Source organism: Haemaphysalis longicornis, unplaced genomic scaffold (assembly GCF_048455015.1).
Source record: "Haemaphysalis longicornis isolate Haplotype H1 unplaced genomic scaffold, Haemaphysalis longicornis Haplotype H1 scaffold_5, whole genome shotgun sequence".
In the NCBI taxonomy this organism is placed as follows: domain Eukaryota; kingdom Metazoa; phylum Arthropoda; class Arachnida; order Ixodida; family Ixodidae; genus Haemaphysalis; species Haemaphysalis longicornis.
In genome coordinates, this window is record NW_027526385.1 from 37,222,098 (window position 1) to 37,242,191 (window position 20,094).

Consider the following 20,094-nt stretch of genomic DNA (forward strand, 5'->3'; position numbering starts at 1 on the left):
CATTAGAGGAAGCTCAAAGTCGGTGTTAGGCAATTACACCTCTCGTCTCTGCCGCAGCCGACGGAGGCGACGAGGAGCAGGGAGGTGCCATGCGTTGGTGCGAGCTTCCGTTAATTTTTCCCTTCATCAATCAGGAATCGCATCCTCATTCGACCCATCCCAAAAAAAAAATATGCACCCATCATTCCACACCGAAAGGCGGATGCATCGAGCCATGTCATTAGCTCGAAAATTTCCCCCTTCCAGAGCTAACCTTTATGTGGACGCTGCAGAATATCGCCATAAAGAGGCGTTCGCTATCGCCGTTATTAACTCATCGTCATCTCCTCCTCTTGCTACCCTCACCCTTCGTACCCGACACCCGCATGTAGCAGAAGAGGCGGCAATCGCGCTGGCATTAACACAAAGGCCCACCCCAGAAATTATATTCTCCGATTCGAAAACGGCCGTCCAAAACTACGCCAAAGGTCTCATTTCGGCCCAGGCACACAAAATTCTCTGTCTAAATTCGCCATCCCACACGGTCGCACTCCAATGGTTCCCGGCTCACACGGGCATTGGAGGGATAGAGACGGCCCACACGGCAGCCCGAGCACTTGTCACCCGGGCATACGATGTGGACTCTACCCTCCATGGAGCCAGATCAACCAGGGATAGTCTCCTGACCTTCAGAGAGGTCACGCAGCATTACCGCCTATCCCGCTGCAAGCTTACCCCCGCCCACTCATCCCTCACTCTAGAGGAAGAACGCCTCTGGCGTCAACTGCAAACGGAGTCCCTGCCCTGCAGAGCCGTCCTGCATCACATCCACCCCTCCCTGTACCCATCCCCCCTCTGCCCCCGCTGCGGTGAAAGGGCCACGGTCCAGCACCAAATGTGGGCTTGTGCAGAGGACCCATTCCCTTTCATTAATTCCCCTGACCAGTGGATGGAGGCGTTGGGCCGCTCGGACCCCCAGCTCCAGAAGGAGCTCGTGACTCGAGCGGCTGAAGTCGTCGCAACCCTCAGGGTTGCGCCCACCGCGCCCTAATCCACTATGTAAATAAAAGTTCTCTCTCTCTCTCCCTACTCATAGCACACGCGCAAGGCGCGCACGCGGCAGCTACACGTGCCGTTGGCAGAGCGCACAGCGGCGCGAGAGGTCGCGTGGCATTCAGCAAGAGCGAGGGGGGGGGGGGTGGGGGGTAAATCCGCAGCTGTGCTCGGCGGGCTGTCCTCCCCCTCGCCTCCGCGTGCGCCCGTAGCTCAATTGGCAAAAACGGGCTCTCGCTGTTTCTCTATTCATTCCAGGGCCGGTATTCTCGTAACTGTCCCTTTTGCGTCCCTGTCATCGTGACGTACTTCCGGTTAAGCAATAGCCGTTGGCAATAGGTTAGCCGCGCTTGCGTTACGTCACTTCCGGTTGTTTGCTTTTAGCCAATCAGGGTTCGCCAAAAGGGACACTTTTGAAAGGAACGCAAAAGGGACAAAACTCGAGAATACCGCCCCAGGTTTATTTCTGGCAGTGCCAGTAGTTTATTTGTTCGCGGAGCTTTCTGTCGAAGCCAACGGTTGCGACAGAAACCTTGGCTGGTAAGGTAAAAGCTTTGCTGTAAGAATTGCTGACCATGCAGCAGGTACAGATTAGCGCCTTACACCTAAACATTGTGCCTACGGAGTGCACACCCGAGAATTGCTTTGGGTATTCTAGAAAAGTGGTCCGTACCTCCAGAGTAGCGCATACTTGCAGTGTGGGACTGGCCAACCAAAAATTCCATCACGTGAATGCTTGCGTTCAACCATCGGCGTTGTTAGAGGGGTGCTTTTACTTTCTATACCTCACTGACGGCATTTAATGGTGCAACGCAATGCACTCCAGGACAGCCAACTTTACAAAATTGTTTTACGAAATACGCAAAGGCACATCAAGCGCTTTCAAAAAGATGCCTCCCGTGGTTGGAATCGAACGTGGGCCACTTGTATTACGAAGCCATTTACGATTGTCAAATTCACTGTCAAGCAGTTTGGATCTAGACAGTGGATGCATATTCACTGTCAAGCAGTTTGGACCTAGACAGTGTATGCATAAGGGAAAGTGAAGTTTCGCCTATTTTTCTTGTTAGATGAAAAGGGCGTTGGATAATTTATTTTTTAAACTGCCATTTTGTGTGCATAAAGAGGCACAGGCATGAATAAAGTATAACCAGTGGGCATCATGGGCAATGGAATTCAACCTACTGCAGACTTACCTGCACTATTGTGCATTGCCTGTTCTGCTCTGTCAACTTAAACAGTATTCAGGAAGTGCACCGCGAGCATGCAGCAAAAATTGTTGAGGCGGCGAAACAGGGCTAAAACACGTGGTTGAGAACCAAAGTGTGATTAGTTCCAGTGAATGATGGTTCTTACCCTCTATGCCATTAGTTCATATTTAGACTGTTTAAACTTCGCCGCCCTGCCTGTGCAACATGAAAAGCGCGCGCAAACCTGAGAAGCCGCCCGCGAGCGGCGCGAGTGAACCACTTGCGGCAGGAAGGCGGCGTCGGCAGACGTCGTCTGCTCAGGGATTCCTCCTAGTGCTTCGTTTCAAGCGCAGTACGGCTTGTACTAGGGCAGTATTTATTAACTGCTGCTAAAATGCCGAGCACTTCTATTTATTTTACAGAAAGAAATCAGGCAATTTTCACTATATATTCGATATTACGATTTTTGTGCATCGCGTCCGTAGAACATGTAAACTACGGCAACGCGCTTGACGCGCCATCTGTTGTGCTGCTCCGCAAGCTGCATTTCCTCCTCGCCAGACGGTGACATTAACGCGCAGTCCCAGCCCAGCAGAATCCCCTTCTCAAATACTACTTTCTCCGTGACCGCAAGCAATGTGGACACTGATAAAGACCGGGTTAATGGCACGACGTCCGCTAGGGTTGTCCAACCAAGCCTATACACCATTTTCCTTGCTAGAGATGGGCGCCGCCATTTGCTTTTTCTGACCGGACGCTAGCGCCGTCTATGAAGCGACCGCCGAAACTTCTGCGCTGGGCTGTTAAGTGCTCCGTTCTTTCCGTGCGTCTGCTCGGTACCCGTGCATTACCAAGTGAACCGTAGTGGTTTGGCGTTAAGTTAGCGGTTGTAGTGCTTGTGTGTGTGTGTTCTGTTTTGTTTTCATCATATGCGGGCGGATTTTAGGTCCTAATTTGCTGCCAGAGTGGGAATTCCGACCCCGGCTGCTGCGAGCAGCAGTAGCAGTGTGGTGGTGCATGGTGCCGGTGGTGCTCCGCAGTTCCGCGATGCAAACGTACCGGTATGGCACCGACTGACATAGAAATCGATATCGGGGAGTAAATACGTGTTTTCAATGCCACCGTGCTTGTTATGTTCACCGATTAGTCATGTTTACGGAAGCGCGGACGTCGAATTCGGAGCGCGCACAGCATATGTGGGTCACGGTGATCCGTGCTCGCGATGGACTTTCGACGAGGCGATTGCTACGCTGTTGACATTGCAATGCAATATAATCTTTCTTAACTAGACTTATGACGGTTACTGACGAAACGAAATTACCTGGGCGGAAAAATAACACGACCGCACAAAATTACTATTCGAAGGTTGAGCAGAAGGGTCGACGTTCGGGCGAGTTAATATTGGTTCATCATGATCGTGATCATGATTTACCTAACTCTGCGCAGCGCATGTGGCCTGTCGCTCGGAGCCCACCTTTGTGAAACCGCTGCTTGCACCGCGAATGCTTTACGCGACCAGCAGTAACTGTTTTGTAATTTTAATACTTTAGATTCCGTGGCAACGCAAAAGGATTAGAAGCTTTTCCTTTGACCGCGTTGTGAACAGGTTGAGCTATTTTCCAAATGCAGCGTTCACGCGTATCTCGAGCTGCGTTTCCACATTTGGCTGCCTGCTTATCCTGCTATCGACCAGCAGTGTGCGATGAAAAAAGTTATCCTTTCATATCGTTTGGCAGTGTAATGCGTTGGCCTCAAAAAAAAAAAAGTAAACAAAACGCCGTGATTTTAAAGGTTAGATTAGATGAAACAGGGCCGTACCCAGAGGGGGGGTGTGGGGGTTCAAACCCCTCCCGAAATCTTCTCCAGGCAGCACAAAAAACAATACCCCCCCCCCCCCCCCCCCCGAAAAAAATTTCTGGGTACGGCCCTGAGATGAAAAGGGTATTGTTTAATGCCAATCGGCTGTAATGACCAAACAATATATGGTATTTTAAATTGACTACAAGGAACCAGAAGTTATTGTAATGTTGTATTGTATCGGCGCTCGTGAAAGATCCCCAGGTGGTCAAAATTAACCCGGAGCCCTCCACTACAGCGCGCCTCATCACCCAGAAGCGTCGGGGCGTTAAACACCATAATGAATCAATTAATCAATCAATCAATGCTGTATGGTAAAGGATAAAGTTGCTTCTAACATTTCAGGGGGTTCCGTTCCCTGTCGCAGCTTTGCGTGTGATAAATGGATTTTGCTCCGCCTGCTTGCCGTCGCACGCAACAAACCCTGGAGTTGGTCGTTGGTACAAAGTCGTTGCGATTTATCAGCGGCATCCACCAATATCTCAACTCGGTGTGTGTCGGGAAGCGATGCAGCAAAAACACGCCGCAACCGCACTGCATTTTCTCCAGGCAGTGTCGTGCACATGCGTGCTGTCAGCGACTGTTTCTCGCTTTCTCTGGTTGTTCAATAACCCACCACCGCGCAGTGCTGACCAAGTGACGTTTGCGCCTTGAACGGCATCGCAGCATTGGCTAAAACAGTTGGAAGTTCCGCAAAAACTAAGCACGCGGTGCGAAATACCCCCTGTATACGCAGCGGAGCATACCGCGCCGAGCGATGTTAACAGCCCAGCGCGCACAGGCAACACTGGTCGGCCGCCGAGAAAACTGGTTTGAGAGTATTTTCCTCCTTTCCCGGCTGCTTATGGAAAATGGTGTATATCCATGAACACCTCACAAAATGTCAGTTCTCCGTGACCGCAAGCAATGTGGACACTGATGAAGACCGGCTTAATGGCACGACGTCCGCTAGGGTTGTCCAACCAAGCCTATATCATGAACACCTCACAAAATGTCAAGAGGAATGTGAAAGTGCGAATGCACGAGTTGAATTTGCGCGGTTCGGTAATGTTCGCGAAAGAGAGATCACTCACTAACTCACTCTCTCACACACACACACACGCGCACACACACACACACACACACACACACAAACTACAAAGAAAGAAAGATGCATTTATTCACAGACACCTATTTGTGTTGCCGTACTTGATTGCTAGAGCGGATCTCAGCTTTGAAATTTCGTGTCAGTACTCCTTTAAGCGGGTGCATTAGCCCTTCTCACGCCCGATTCCTGGCCAATCCCCCACGTGGGTATGTGCCATGTCAGCGGCCAGGCAGCGCGCGCCCATCTCCCCCCGTTGCTAAGGAAGACGAGGAGCGCGCGCACCCGCAGCTGTTGCTATGCGGACTACGGCGGCGGACGATTCAGGCTCGCTTAAGAAGTGCATTCGCACTTAAAACGACTGCTGCTCTTCTGAAAGGCTTCTTTGGTGCAGTACCTGAACCCAGGAACCCACTCAAAAACAAACAAAAAAACCACACAGAGCAAATGATGACCACAAGAGTTATGAAATGTTGGTTTTAATTCTGTTATGTACAGTATCTACAGAATATACACAAAATGCACATCTGCTGCATTCAACAGTACGCGCGTCGCTTTCACTAGACAAAAATGCTTAAACTATGCATATGCTCTTTTAAGACAAGTCCTTGATGATGCATATATACAACCACTGACAGGCACCGGCTAACGAAAACGGGGCAGGCATTTGGGAAACGTCCTTGCGCCGGCTTTCATATCATCCAGGTGCCACAAGACTTGTTACCTTTCCGGCATCTTCATCCCTGGAATGCATTGCTCCAGCGAAGAAAGCACCTCGCTTGACAGGCGAAGACGACGCCGTGGAACTGTGACCTCCATCTGGAAAAACTGCACGACAACGCAGCCTGCCGACATCTGGCGCTCGCGGAACACTGCCCATTGACTTCGCTCCATCCAAGCAGCCGGCAGGATCTGCTGTCCTGGACTGGGCAATACATGTAGAAGGCATCTGCAAGCTGTTTCCTGGTCGCTGCTTGCTTGAGGGTAGGCCTAAACTACTTTTGGCACTGGTCTCCATTGCCAGCGAGCGCTGTTTATGCCTCCACTTGACAGCCTCGCATGCAGGACTTGACCCGGCCTAGGACACTGGTTTAGTCGTCAACGAAACTATCAGCATTGTAGTGGCTTGTGCCATTGCAAGAGAGCTAGGTAATGCTTTGCTGGCCACAGATCTTAACCAAGCAGAAGTTGACCATTCCAGGCTGGACATCCAGGCACTCAATGCAAAGGAACAAGCTAATGCTTGGCCAGCCAGGGATCCCTACCGCTGTTCCAGGACTGGCATCCAGGCACTCATCAATGCATGCGAAGCGCGCTCTAGTGCTTGGCCCGCCAAAGATTTCTTGCCAATTGACAGCTGCTTTTCCAGATGTGAGACATCCAAGTATTTCCAAATTTTCTGAACTGCGGTCTTGGCTTCCAGAGCCAAGGTAGGTGACCCCTGGCCAACAAAGACCCTCAGCAGCTATCCAGAGGCCAGCTAAACCGGTTGGAAACAGCGAGACTGGCGAGCTGCAGGCTTGCAGAAATCCGCTGCCCCACAACCCCATGGCTCCAGGACTGGCCCACGGGTTGGAGGCCATTACCAGAGTCGGCGACGTCTTGCTTGGTGATCCAGGCCTAACGCGGGCCAGAGTGCGCGTGATGAGATGCTGTTGCTGAGCGATCCCGCCCATTAATTTAAGCCCATTCCCAGGGCGAAGCGACATTTCATTTCCTACTCCGCTGGCAGTGGTCGACTTAGCCCCCGTCATCCGCAAGACCAGAGACCTTCCGTTGACGGCAACAGTTCACGAAGCAAACACGACTGCAGAAGGCACACAACTGGAGATACCCTCGCTGCCACCACAGAAAGAGAGAACACAGCAGAAGACCTCCAAACTTTTTCCCCTCCCCCTTCCGATGCAGACTGATCACCACCCACCCCGCCCACCCCTCGCCGCCGGCAGGAACTGACACCATGACTGTCCGTAGCTGGCGAGAGGAACACGCCGCCCCCTCCTTTTTCCTCGACGTCTTCCATCCAGGAAACCCCGCTCTCACCATCCGACGCTCCCGCACGCACGCCGCGACGAGATGCAAAGCATTTGGCTAAAGTCCATGGCGCTGCAGACAACTCTCACAAATCTTGCTTCTGGCAGGACTGCAGCCCCCGCCCGTGGATGGAGAAGGGGGAAGGGGATAACACTACCCCCTCCTGGGGAAAGGCAGCGCTGGGTTGAAGAGAAAGGGTGGGGGAGAAGAGAGCGGCGGGGAGGGAGGGAGCAAGTGGGGGCAGGCGCGAACCACCACCGCTGCTGCGTCCCGCTCTCAGGCGGCGAGCACAGCGGCCAGGGACTCTTTGCAGTCGACGCTGGCGCCGTCCTCCGCCAGGGTCACGTTTAGCTCGGCCAGGAACGCGAGCACGTCCTCGCGGTCGGCGAAGCCCAACGCACGCTCAATATACTCTACGGGCAAAACTGGCCGGTATCTAAACAGAAGGACAGGACACAGGGCATTAGCAACCCCCGTACCCTCGCCGGGCAGCGGCACTCGCCAAACCTGGCTCCACGCACCGAGAAGCGGTGGGGCGAGGGCGGGAGCATCAAGTATCAAATGCTTTTGCAAAGCCCCCCAATGCTTAGGAGAGGCACCTGAGAGCATCACCATTATATCCAAGCTTGCCACAATCTCAACAGCTGATGCCTAGCCACAAAATTTCAGTGTAGCCAGAAGCCCTTCATGCCATTCTCTTGCCACATTATTTTTGACACTGACAAAAAGGTTAACCTGAAGCTCAGAGAAACTGGCTTCACACAGCCCTTCCATGACGTTGAGTGGTAACCATGGCCCACCCTTGCACAACCGCTTCCGGTGCGTAAATCCAGGGAGCGAGGAGGTTTGGAAACACCAGCGTGCCGACTCAGCAAACCAGAAACCGGCTGGGTGGCTGGTGTTCGCATTTTCGCAACATAAAGGGATTGTGTACTCACCTCTTCACACTGCAGCATCATGACAAACCTAAGAAACCAACTATGAAATGTTACCCACATATTTCAACCACAGCGAAATGAAACTAGTGCAGATAGTGCAATGGTGCAAGGTGCGTAACTGTAATACACTTATTCCCAGAAAGGCTGCAACAACTCACAGCTGCCATCCTTTGCCTATGACGACCTAACTCGTAGAGACAGCTTACTTGGACTAGCAGAGCAAAGAATGCATTTTCAGAACTTGCAGCACTGTTGCTGTTTAAAAAGAAACAATTGAATTTACCTCCTAGTAAGTTCAACAGGAAGATTCCTAAATGCTCTTGCAAAAAAATTTTATGACTTAGAGGTATTTAAAATTTTCTCTTGGTAAGTAGAAAACAACTATATTAACAAGACAAGAAAGACCAAATGCTCCCATTTCATAGTTTTCCTAGATCTGAGGCAGTCAAAGCTGTGAAATTTGTTCTTGCTGCATGCAAAACTTCTAGGAGCAAGTGGAGCCAAAGAATATTACAGAAGCTTTGCAACTGAATTGTTATCACTACTTCATAAAACCACGCACATTGTGAAGTGTTTAGCAGGTGGTTCACCTCACATAAGACTATGACATCCCTAAATCAGTGACATGTAAGCTACGGATTTGCAACCCACTCTCACACCTGTAAACAATCAACCCACTAACTCCCAAAGGGCTACACTATCTGTAACGAAGCAACATCACAATATTTTTTTTTAAGGGCCACTGCTTTCAGTAGACAGCTGTCGCTTGCACTACAGACTTCATTTAACGAACATGGGCACACTGCCCAACTAAACTAATTCACTTCGCATGACTAATGAATGCAGCACTGACTACTGCACTTTAACCTGAACAGTTCTAAAAACCCCTTGAAAGAAACGAAGCTAATCAAACTCAAGTAAAATACTCCTGTTCCCAGCCCATGCCAATGTGCACCCAAATGTACAGCAGGATTGAAGGTTCATTAAACCAAGTAAGAACTAAGCTTTCATGCAGAAATAAGTGACAAACATAACAAGACAAGTGCACAGTGAACACGATGATGTGTGCTTCTAAATACAGCTGTCACTCATACTGAATGGTGCAAGCAAGCAGCACACCTCCCAAACCTAATAAAATGCGTAAGCTGGCCTGTACTACACAAGTTACGTTTGCAACAAATGAAATTTGAAAACTAACGAAAAACACCAGATCAGTGTGTGTACAACTATTGTACAACATCCTTCCCTAAAGAAGCCACATAACTCCCCCAGTATAAGGGTGTCAAATGGGAGTAATGCCATGCATTAAACTGGGTGGGCCCACAAAAAGGAGTCCAAAGGGAGTAGTGCCCATTTAACACCCAGAAGGGGGGAGGGGTGGTTGGGAATACTCACGCTTTGACCATCGCTTTGACCGCGTTTCGCCGCTCCCGCATGACGAACCAGTCCATGAGGTAGCCCGACATCTTGGGCGGCCGCTCATACAGCTTGAAAAACCGCGCATAGTTACCCAGGCTCCAGGCTTGGCAAACCTGAAGCGCATGCTTCACCACCTCGTCACCTTTCTGCTGAGCACTGAGGTGGGCCAGGATGGTCTTCAGCTCTGCAGTGCAGAAGGTCAAGGGTCAAATGCTGGCACTAGCATAGGGGGGTCAGAAGACAAGGTACAACTTCGAAAAAGAAAAATTGGAAGGCAGCAGAAACAATTTTAAACCCTTGCGACAGCGCGTTTTCTACTGCCAAACCCCCCCCCCACCCCAATAAATGAAGGCTCTGGCCTTCTGTTGGCTTTCTGTTAACAGTCACCCAATGGTTTCATCTAAAGAATGCCCATCTGCATCAAACTGATTGTATCTGCAGTCCCACATTTCCAACGCCTACATGACCTCAGCAATATGTGCTCTATTTTACAGTGAACATGAAGAGCCCCAAAATGAATTTGGCAGCAGCAACGATGTCTGTTATTACGCAGAAAACAATCTTCTAACCGTTACCATCATCGCTCACTTTTTGTACAGAAGTTTACTAGGCGGAACATATCAAAATTGGGTGATTTGGTGTTACATTTTAGAAAAAAGCATCGACAAGAAATAAGAACACATAAGACAGTGCACTGTCCTGTGTGTTCTTATTCTGTGTATTCATTTCGTCTGCACTTTTTTCAAAGATTTAAAGAGAAGACCCTGTACTCAACCATACCTGACTGTACAGCAGTATGGCTATACGCCGCATTAAATTATGATTTTACGCAGGTAAAGAAATACAGGGACATTCACTGCCAGAGTACTCTTGCATTGTGCAGCCCCCTTTCTATGAACATGTCAATGCAACCTAACACCGTGCAGACAATATGCATGCTTTTCCTATTTTTGGGGGGGTGGCACACCGGTACCCGTGTAGTGAGTGCAACGGGCAAGCACTCAAGAATACAACAAGGGAATTCTCGTCAAACCCGAACAGGGCACTGTTCCTCTTTCTCACCTAACGTATTCCTGGCGAAGACATTGTAGAGGATGCGGTAGCCAAGGAACTCGAGCGGGTTCCCATAGGAAACTTCCTGGTAGAGGGTCTTCAGCTGCGTCTGGCACTGGTTGAACTCCTCATGGTCGCCCTAAGGGTCGCCCAATGCAAGAAAGCACGCTTAGTGTCCACAAACCCTCAACAGTGACATTACTGCCGATTTATTCAAATATAAGGCGAGGTTTTTTTTCCCTACATTGCAGTCTGAAAGTAATACCCTGCCTTATATTTGAGGCTCAGCATATACATATATATATATATAGCCTGGAAACAAAAAAAACTCGCACGGAGCGCGAGAAACTAGGGTAAGTAGACAGACACACGAGAAAAACATTTAAAAAAATGAAAAATTACTGACGTTTCAGAAAGAGGACATAAAAATGGCGATTTTTTTACTCTCCGAACAACCTCGCCTTGTAATCGTGACCCCCCTTATACAGTTAAACCTCGATGTAACGAAGTCGGTAAAATTCGTAATTTACTTCGTTACATTGAAATTTCGCTACATTGAAATTCGCGGTTTTAATGAAGTGTTCATTCCGTGAAGCATTTCCTGCAAAAGAAAACGTAGCGCGCATACACGGCTGGCGCACTCTTTCTGTTTCTATCGAAGCTTAATCCTATGCGGGCATCAGAGTGAACCGCATGGAGCATTTTCTCCCCGCAAAAGCCCGCCCCGCAAGCCACAGGTGCGCTGACGCAGCCGCGGAGACAACCCGCGCGATGTGAGTAGCTCCAGCGACCGCTTCCGCTCGCTGAAACGCAACCCGAGTGGCAAACGAGAGGGGCATGCAAGAATAAAAGCGGATAACGTGGGCGAAATTTTCACTTTGTAAAGCGTCATACGCGCAGCTTACGAAAGCGCCCATCAAATATCTTCGGCATGCCCGAGCACTTCGAAGCTCCTTCCATAGGGTGCGCGCCTCCCCATTGGCGAAACTGGTCAGGCTCCTCCCACTGCCGCGTGCAGCGCGAGTCACTTCCTGGCGCAGAAGCCGCTGCCGGTGCAAAATCGCGGACGCGGTCCGAAAAAAACGTGCGCACAAATGCTTGCTGCAGCGATGAAACCCAACAAGCATGAGCGAACGAAGGGCAAAACGGCGGCATGCGGCGGCGGCGGCCCCGCAAGAGGCGATTAGGCTTACCACCGCGGAGGATGTTTGATGGGCGCTTTCGTAAGCGGCGCGCATGACGTTTTACCAGTTTTACTGTGAAAATTTCGCCAACGTTATCCGCTTTTTTTTTTCTCTCGCGTGCCCCTCTCATTTGCCCCTCGAGTTGCGTTTCAGCGAGCGGTTGGAAGCGGTCGCTGTAGCTACTCGCATCGCGCGGGTTGTCTCCGCGGCTGCGTCAGCGCGCCTGTGGCTTGCGGGACGCGTTTTGAGTTTTTGCGGGGAGAAAACGCTTCGTGCGGTTCACGCTGATGTCCGCGTAGGCCCGCGTAGACGATTAAGCTCCGACAGAACGAGAAACAGTGCGCCAGGCGTGTATGCACGCCACGCAGTTTGTAGGCAAGGGGCTCGCTGCATCCGCGGCATTGGTCGGCCCGTGTTGCCGTTCGCGTTTTATTGAGACCCATTTCGGCACTTGCGTCTCCCAAAATATACCTCTACAACGTAAATTTCGTGCCTAGTTCTCCATGAAACTTCGTTACATTGAAATTCCCGCAAACGGGACTTCGTTACACAGAGGGTGAAAATACATGGTGTGCATACACTTGAAGTTACGAAAAATTCCGTGGTTCGTTACATCGAGGTTTTCGTTACATTGAAGTTCGTTACATCGAGGTTTAACTGTAATCGGATACAGTACAATAAAACACCAATTAAAGCTTCCCGCTGAATGGTCCAAGAACCACAGCACGCTGCACCCACCTTTTCGAGAGCGATGCGGGCGTGCGTCTCGTACACCTGCACTGTGAAAGGGTCTCGGACACACTGAACCTGCAAGAAGAAAGAGGAAAGAGGGTTCACAAGGAGGTCTGCGGAGTGCTTTGCAAAACTGCACACAGAGGACCAGAGGTGGAGGAGGCCACACGAACCGTGAGGTCCTGGCGGATAGACTTGAGCTGGTCGCAGGCATAGTGGTAGTCCTGCTTCTGCAGCCACTGCTCCTTGACCATCTCCAGCGACTCCCGGAGAACCTCCACGGGCCGGATGGTCGACGGGTCAGGGGCCTACGCAGGGAGAAAGAAATGTGGCAAATGGCTGGGCACGGTTTCCGAGCTTTTTAACCACACCCCATTACAATTGAAGTACACGGGAGCGACCTCCTTCCATGCACTGTCAATGCCCCTGCCTGACTACCTACAAACCTCAACAGCGTGCCAGAAAGTTCGTCAAAACTCAGTGTAATGGATCGTTTGCTAAAGATGCCGACACTGAAAGGCTGCATGTAGACAAAACTACAAGACTGGAATGTTAATGGAAAAACGGCAGAGAGGGAATGGCGATCAACCAATTAATCATATGCATCACGCACCGATGTCAGCCACACCAACAGAAATCAATCAATAAATCAACCACGTGCACAAAGCACCAATGTCAGCCACATCAATAGTTAGTATTCCCTGGCAAGGCACGCATGCAGGCAACCATGTGAGTCCGCCGTCACTGCTTATGTCGGGCACCGCGATTGGCGGTACTTGTCCGTGCTAAGCACATGACGAGTGTTGGACGTTCCAAACTTTACGGCATCGAACGCAAATTATTGCCTCGACTCTAATGTGAGTGCGATTAATAACATCTCTGTTGGCATCACCGTTGAGAATTAGGTTAACTCTTTCGGGACCGCTCCATAGGTCTTCGATCACATATGATCGATGGTTTCGCGAGCCTGCAGAATACAAATTTTCGCTCGATGGAACACCTAGCGACATCTAGGAGATAGTTTGAAAACTGGAGTTTTCTCTTTTGTGAAGTTTCTTTTTTTATCGCCAGGCGGCAACGCGTCAGATATTTTATTCTGACGGGCAGTGGTTTCAAATGTAAACAAACATGGAGTCATACTCGCGCGAGCGCGATAAGAAATCCGCCTCGTCTCGTCTCGCATATCTTCGCCTTCTACTGTGGATTTTAACGATGAGAGAGGCAGTGAAGAGTCGGAATGTGGCTTTAGAGATTGGATTTCAGCTCGAGTGAGGATTCGGGTGTCGATCAGCCTGGAACATCAAATCGCGCTCAAAGGTGGGTGTTGGTTTCGGTTTCAATTGGCTCTGGAGTAAATATGTGCGCTCGAAATATGTTCTGGCTGGTTTATATTTGTTCGCTAGGGTGTTAAATACCTATGGTGGTGATCTCCTGCCACCAGTGCAGAAACGGATGAAGTTTTCGCCGAGACGAGAGCCCGCCGTGTACCTGGGCGACGACGTAGCCATGGCCTTAGTGCCAAAAAGATCACACACAAAACAAAAAACCAGTTACACCTAGCCGCATCAAACTTTTGCGATGAAGAAACAAAGCATTGTGTTAGATTTTGTATATCCTGAAATAATTTTATTATGTTTTAATATTTTTATATTTACGCTTTTTTCTTTTTCTGTAGTTTTTTTTACGAAGTTCTTCCTTTCAGATTTTTTCATGGTTCTATCGTCAGTGTTGAAGTAAAACTTGGTATTGTATGTCAAAGAGCATATAATTAGATGCATTTTGGTATATGCTAAGGCAGGATGGTGCCTTTGCTTTATGTAATAAAAAATTTGTACCGCGACCTCCCTTTTTCATCACTTTTTCCGGCGGTCCCGAAAGAGTTAAGGGGGGACGTGGCTTTCAACTTCGGAAAATTTGACCAAAACATCGTTTTTTTGAAACCCGCATATTCGGCTTCTATGTTTCCTATTCTGTGCGTCTGCAAGTTTTTACGCTGAAAAGCGTCGCAAAGTGGCATAAAAAAATACCTTTGTCAGGCGCGGTGACAAACTATCAGCGCAAAAGGGCGAAAAAAACGGCAATTTTTGGAGCGCTCTATCTCCGCAACGGTGCCACCGGGCGCGGCCATTTTGATATGGTTAGATCGGCCGAGCGATCGTCTTTCCGGTTCCGCTCGTCTCTTTTATCTTCGTTCATTCACAAACGGCAGAAAAGAAACGACGCACAAACGAAGCTAGAAATAGATGCTGAAGCGCTATTGGTCCTCCGGTCGGGGCGCAGAACGACGATCCTCCTGATTGGATGTCGCGGGCGCAACGCAAGATGGCGGCCGCCTGAGCTGCGTAGCGAGCGGATTGAGTTCATTTTCGCCGCTTCGCTCGGCCGAGTTTCTGTTCAATCTGTGGTATTCAACACGGACGTTATCGCGATGGGAATGCCAGAGATAACGAGCCAGATTACGGGAAGTTGTGTGGCTCGAAAGGCGGAGGTCATCGAACGCTTCGTGGTGCGCGTGACTCTACCGTCGCCAGACCCCGGAGGGTGACGCGGTGTGCGCGCTTGCGATAGCGGTTCGTGAAGTGAACTTTTAGTCGGATTTGCGATGTGTACACGCTTAGTTATTGCTGTGTTTTGACTGTGGGCTCGCTAGCCTTGAGAAAGAAACGGTCGACGCGTCAAACGCTGCGGCGCGCACGGCATAGCCGACACGCATTGGAGCATCACATGACTGGGCAACCGGTTACGATTGAACGCCAGTAGTTGTAATTAATGCCTGCGACGTTAGTTTTAATCTTAAAAGCGACCTGACCAGCCATATCAGGTATAATCAAAGCTCGATATGTCGCGGTAAGCGTGCGCTGCGATGCGCGCGAGCCATATCGCCTTTCTTGCGCAACGTTTCCCGTGCACTTGTAATTTTCATGCAAACAGGTTTGAGTTAGTAATATAGGAATAAAAATATGCTCTCTGCGTTAAAAATGTACGTTACTGTGGCAGCATTTAACAGCGATTTTTTTAGGGAAATTATTGATACCATTGCTCAGGGCATACTGGCTGTGCTGCGAGAAATATTGGATGCCTTGAATGTCAAAAGTAGTAAAAAAATATGCTCTTGCATTGAAGTTGGAAGTTATGCAGAATACTCTACCAAGCTTCAAAGTAGCTCATTTTCAACCTTGTGGTATGCAAACTTTTGGCAATGAACACCTGCACTATGAGTACTAAGTTGCTGTGCCAGGCAAGATAAAACATGAAAAAAAAAGCCAGAAATGTTCAAATTTAAGTTAAAAAAAATGCTTAACTTGTTGCCATGGTGACAACACTGCAAAATGAGGTTGTCCAGTGCGATACAGCCAACCAACTAACCTACTTTGCATTGAAAGCCCATTGAAACCCATCTCCCCTCCGTTTGGTTTGCAAAGGGGGGTATGTACTCTTCACGGAGGAGCTGAAAATGATGTTTTCTGGAAAGAGAAAGGCTGAAAAGGCACTCCAATTTCAAGGCAAGGCCTTCCAGAAGCCCCATGTTCAAAAGGACATGAAAGGCTACAACCATGACGACTTTTGATATGTGAAACCTATGTTGCAACTTCGGAAGCCGTTTTCTCAAAACAGTTTTTTTTGCCACCTGTGTCGCTTGTCCCAGGGATTTCTTCGTGACTGCTGGGTCTATTTTGATTCCGTTTCTTGCATTACATTCCTTGATGAACTGTTCAGGTCGTGATACTTTTAGTTTTCCAGATTTGTTTTTTGGGATTTTTTTATTCAAATAATCGTTCACAGTTGACATGCCTGTTGCACATTAACCTCTAAAAAAATGAAAACTAAAAAACATTGTGTTGTAAAAAAAAATTCTAAAACTGTCACGACCTCGTCCATTCATTTGGGAATGCAAAGCACTTCGAACAAGTTTTCTATCGTGTTTTATAAGCCGCTCAAGCTCGGTACAAGCGGAACAGAAAAAAAAATTTCATACATAAAAAAGTTATCAAAATATTAACTTCAAATTTTTATGGTGTTATCACAGAAGCATTTCCAGTTGCTGTGCCAATTTTCATCAAAATCCACAAAGAAATAAAAAAGTTGATTTTGAAAGCCACGTCCCCCCTTAAAACGGAGCAGACGACGCACGCCAGTGTTTTTTCTGCAACGTGCGGCTGCAGTGGCACAAGCCGTGCCGTGTCGGTGGCCGTTTCCAGTGTTGCCAAACGAAGAAATCGACAGCTAAACTTTTCAGCAAGTACCATCAACAGCAATGAACAATCCATCAACCAAGTGCGCCACGCACCGACGTGAGCCGCAGGTACTGCTTCTCCAGGTCCTGGCAGGTGCCCACGATGGGGATGGACTCCCAGTCCAGCTCCGCGTCCCCATTCTCTCCCCCCGCGCCGGAGGGCAGGCTGGGCCCGCAGTTGATGCTCAGCACCAGCGAGAAGGGCCGCTTCTTCTTGCCTGCAGAGATCTCCGACTGGAAGCGGGCCGCACGCTTCTGCAGCTTCTCCGTTGACGCCATGTCTTCCTCCACCTGGAACTGAATCCTGAAAAAGGACGGGGCATCTTACTGCACTACCCTCTGCTGGAAATGTGGCGGAATGCTCCAGCTTTACACCATTTCACCAAGTGCACAGAACTCACATGGTTCAGCTTTGCCAGGTTCCTTACAAGCAAATCAAAGGTTACGGACCAATAAAGAAAGCTATACAGTAAACAGCCTTTGTCCCTGCCTACAATTTACCACTCACAAGACAGTGAGCAGAACAAAGGCGTGGTGACGTACAATCATGGACAAACGAACGCGATAACACGCAAAACTGAAAAATGCCATTTGTGGCAGTCCAATAATGGCACAGTATTGCTATATTTGGAAATTCACATTAGCCAACCTTGTTACGGCAAGTAAGTGATGCGTCACTTTGATTTGCACCTAAAGGAATCGCACTATTTGTGTGCGCTAGTTCATGTTCGCATTTCATTTGTCAACGACTGCACATGCAAGTCATTTGCTGGTGCTAAGCGAACATTTGTCGCTAATTTCCTGTCCCAACCACAAGAAACACCGTTACGGCGCTGCTGCAAGAGAAGGCTCGTCTCCATTACGAACTGGATCGCACTCACATCTGCTGCTGCTGCTGCTTCTTCTGCTTCTTGTTGGCCTTGCGGCCGCCCTGGGCAGACTTCTTGCCCTTGCCACCGTTGCCGTGGTTATACGAAGAGACGCTCGAGCTGAGGGCCTTCTTGGAAGACGCCCGCATCGGCTCGGGACTCGGGCTCGACTCAATCGAGCTACAGGCAGGGATTGGAAGAAAGAAAAAGGACACAGGAAGAACTCAATGCAGAGGAGAGCAGCTCTACCAGACACGAGGGCAATGTCATACAGCTGAACCCCGCTACAGTGAACTCCACTTCAACGAAATATTTCCAATTCCCCGTCAGCTAGCCATAGAAGTCAATGCAATGAAGTCCTCGCCACAACGAACCATTTGTCTGGCTTTCTTTCGCTTCAATGAAATTTTCGCTCAGTGGGGATGGCTGGGTTTGAAGATTTATTTTGCAACAAAATATGCTTAATGCCAGAAATCTTATTTTTTATACATTCGGGGTGCTTCACCAAAAAATGTGCTCCTTGCGCCCACACCACTGCCCCCATAAACAAGAACTCATAGGTGGATGCCATTGTTTACCGCTGACAACGATGTGGCTAGTTGTCTTTACATAAGGCACAGGCCCGGTTCACCAATCCAGAGCTACAGCCAATCCGTATCCAGTTTAAATCTCGCGAATGTGCCTGCTGCTGGCACGGCGCTGTTATGAATGCATTGTGCGCAGCTGTCATTGTACTTTTCCTTCTACGGTTCTTTGAAGTCAAAAGCAAAAATTGTTTTTTGTAATCCGCGCCATCCCATCTTAATTGTGACTGACGGTCTCAATAAATGCAAGCATGCGCAGCTTGCATGCCAAGGTGAGTTGCCGCTATGCCAAGTCGGAGGATAAGATAACGGCACTGCTCCTGCCACAAGCAAGAGGAAGGCATCCGTTGGCCCAGCAGCTATCTGCAACTTATCAGTTCGGTGCATACGCCTTGTGTACAGCAATGTGTTTTGAGACATTTATTGACCCCCTCTCTCCCCCCCCTCTTTTGTAGTGCGCTCTTTACGAGCAAAAAAAAATCCCACAACCATTGGTACGTTTGTTATCTGAATAAACATGACGTAATTGCGCATCAATCCTTTTTCTAAACATTGCATTGCAGATAATATACGGGCTATTTTTCTTGCCCTCGCCTGGTATGCCGGGGCAGATTTTGCCTCCATGAATTTCTGCTCCAACAAAATTTTTCACACGTCCCGCCAATTTCATTGTAGCGGGATTCCATTGTGGTAGCATCACCAGGAACGCATCACACTATGCAAAGCTTTCACGACATGCAGCTTTGCAGCTGCTTCGCATTACACAACTCATTCGCTGAACAGGCATATTCGAAGCATTCGCACTATTAGAGAGAACCCAAAAAAATAAGCAGCACAAAAAGTTGGCCAAAAGGCACCCACCTCGAGCGCCTCTTCTTCCGCCGCTCCCTCGACGCCGCAAAGTGCGTCACCGGGCTGCGCGAACGCGACCGTGACCTTGAGCGAGACCGCGATCGCGACCTGCGCGACCCGCGACCCCAGTCGCTCCCTCCGCCGCTGCCCCGTCGGCCCCGGCCGCTGCTCTTGAGGGGAATGAACCCCGGCGGGGAGTCCCTGCCCCCCGACGAAGACGGAGGGGAGGCCGGGGGACCCAGCCTGCCGCCCGAGGACACCCCTCCCCCCAAACCCTGGCCCGGTCGCCCAGGCAGGCCACCCAGGCGCCGACCCAGGCCCTTGGCTGGGCCGAGCAGCTTCGGGGAAGAGAGGCCGCCGCCGCCGCCAAGCGGCCCTGGCCGCAGTGGGGAAGAACCCAGGGTCGGAGCGGGGAGGCCGCCAACCTTACTACTGCTGCTGTCGGAGGAGGAATCAGCCGAGGCTGCGCCGCCACCCGGCATTACCTTCTGCTGCTCCTGCTGGATGCGCTCACTGTGGATGCTGCAATTTTGAGAAAAGAGAAGAAGGGGCGGTCTTCAGTGTTAGAACTTCGTCGATCGCACGTTTTTTTGTTTTTGTTTTTTTCAGAACTAACGCCTTGCATGTTCACCGCCAGAATTCCAACGCTGGAATCCAAAAGAAGCAACCAATTAAAATTTCTTGCCTATCTTTCGAACTGCAAACTTCCCTCTCTCTTCCCGGCCTACCAGGCAATACCACCCCTTTAAATTTACCCCAATATTCACCTGCACAAACACTCAAATATTCATTTTATCCACGAACAATATCTGACTGGAACAGTCTACCTACCAATGTGTTCACTTCGCCCAATCTGCATGAATCAATTGATCAGCTTTTTCACCATGTAGAAATTTCTCTTTGTCATTCTTTTGTTGGTGTTTCTAAGATAGAGTATAATTACATTTGCCTGATATGCTGTGTATCTTTCCACTCTTGCTTGGGCCTGATTATAGCCTGCAGTATTGTCTAAATAAATAAAATAGAAATATA

At 49.5% G+C, this 20,094-nt stretch overlaps 1 protein-coding gene across 3 annotated transcripts in view; it reads right to left on the minus strand.

Moving 5' to 3' along the window:
* Positions 1-5,626: 5,626 nt before the first annotated feature.
* The window catches only part of LOC144138051 (leukocyte receptor cluster member 8-like), a 28,037-nt gene continuing 13,569 nt past the window's right edge, over positions 5,627-20,094 (minus strand). For all 3 annotated transcript variants that reach the window (XM_077670122.1, XM_077670121.1, XM_077670123.1), the window contains exons 8-15: positions 19,072-19,584; positions 17,639-17,806; positions 16,812-17,061; positions 12,697-12,831; positions 12,530-12,598; positions 10,617-10,746; positions 9,531-9,738; positions 5,627-7,633 (exon numbers count right to left, since the gene is read on the minus strand). In XM_077670122.1, the coding sequence (XP_077526248.1) occupies positions 7,474-7,633; positions 9,531-9,738; positions 10,617-10,746; positions 12,530-12,598; positions 12,697-12,831; positions 16,812-17,061; positions 17,639-17,806; positions 19,072-19,584 (1,633 nt within the window). In that variant the 3' untranslated portion in view covers positions 5,627-7,473. The remainder of the gene's footprint in view (positions 7,634-9,530; positions 9,739-10,616; positions 10,747-12,529; positions 12,599-12,696; positions 12,832-16,811; positions 17,062-17,638; positions 17,807-19,071; positions 19,585-20,094) is intronic.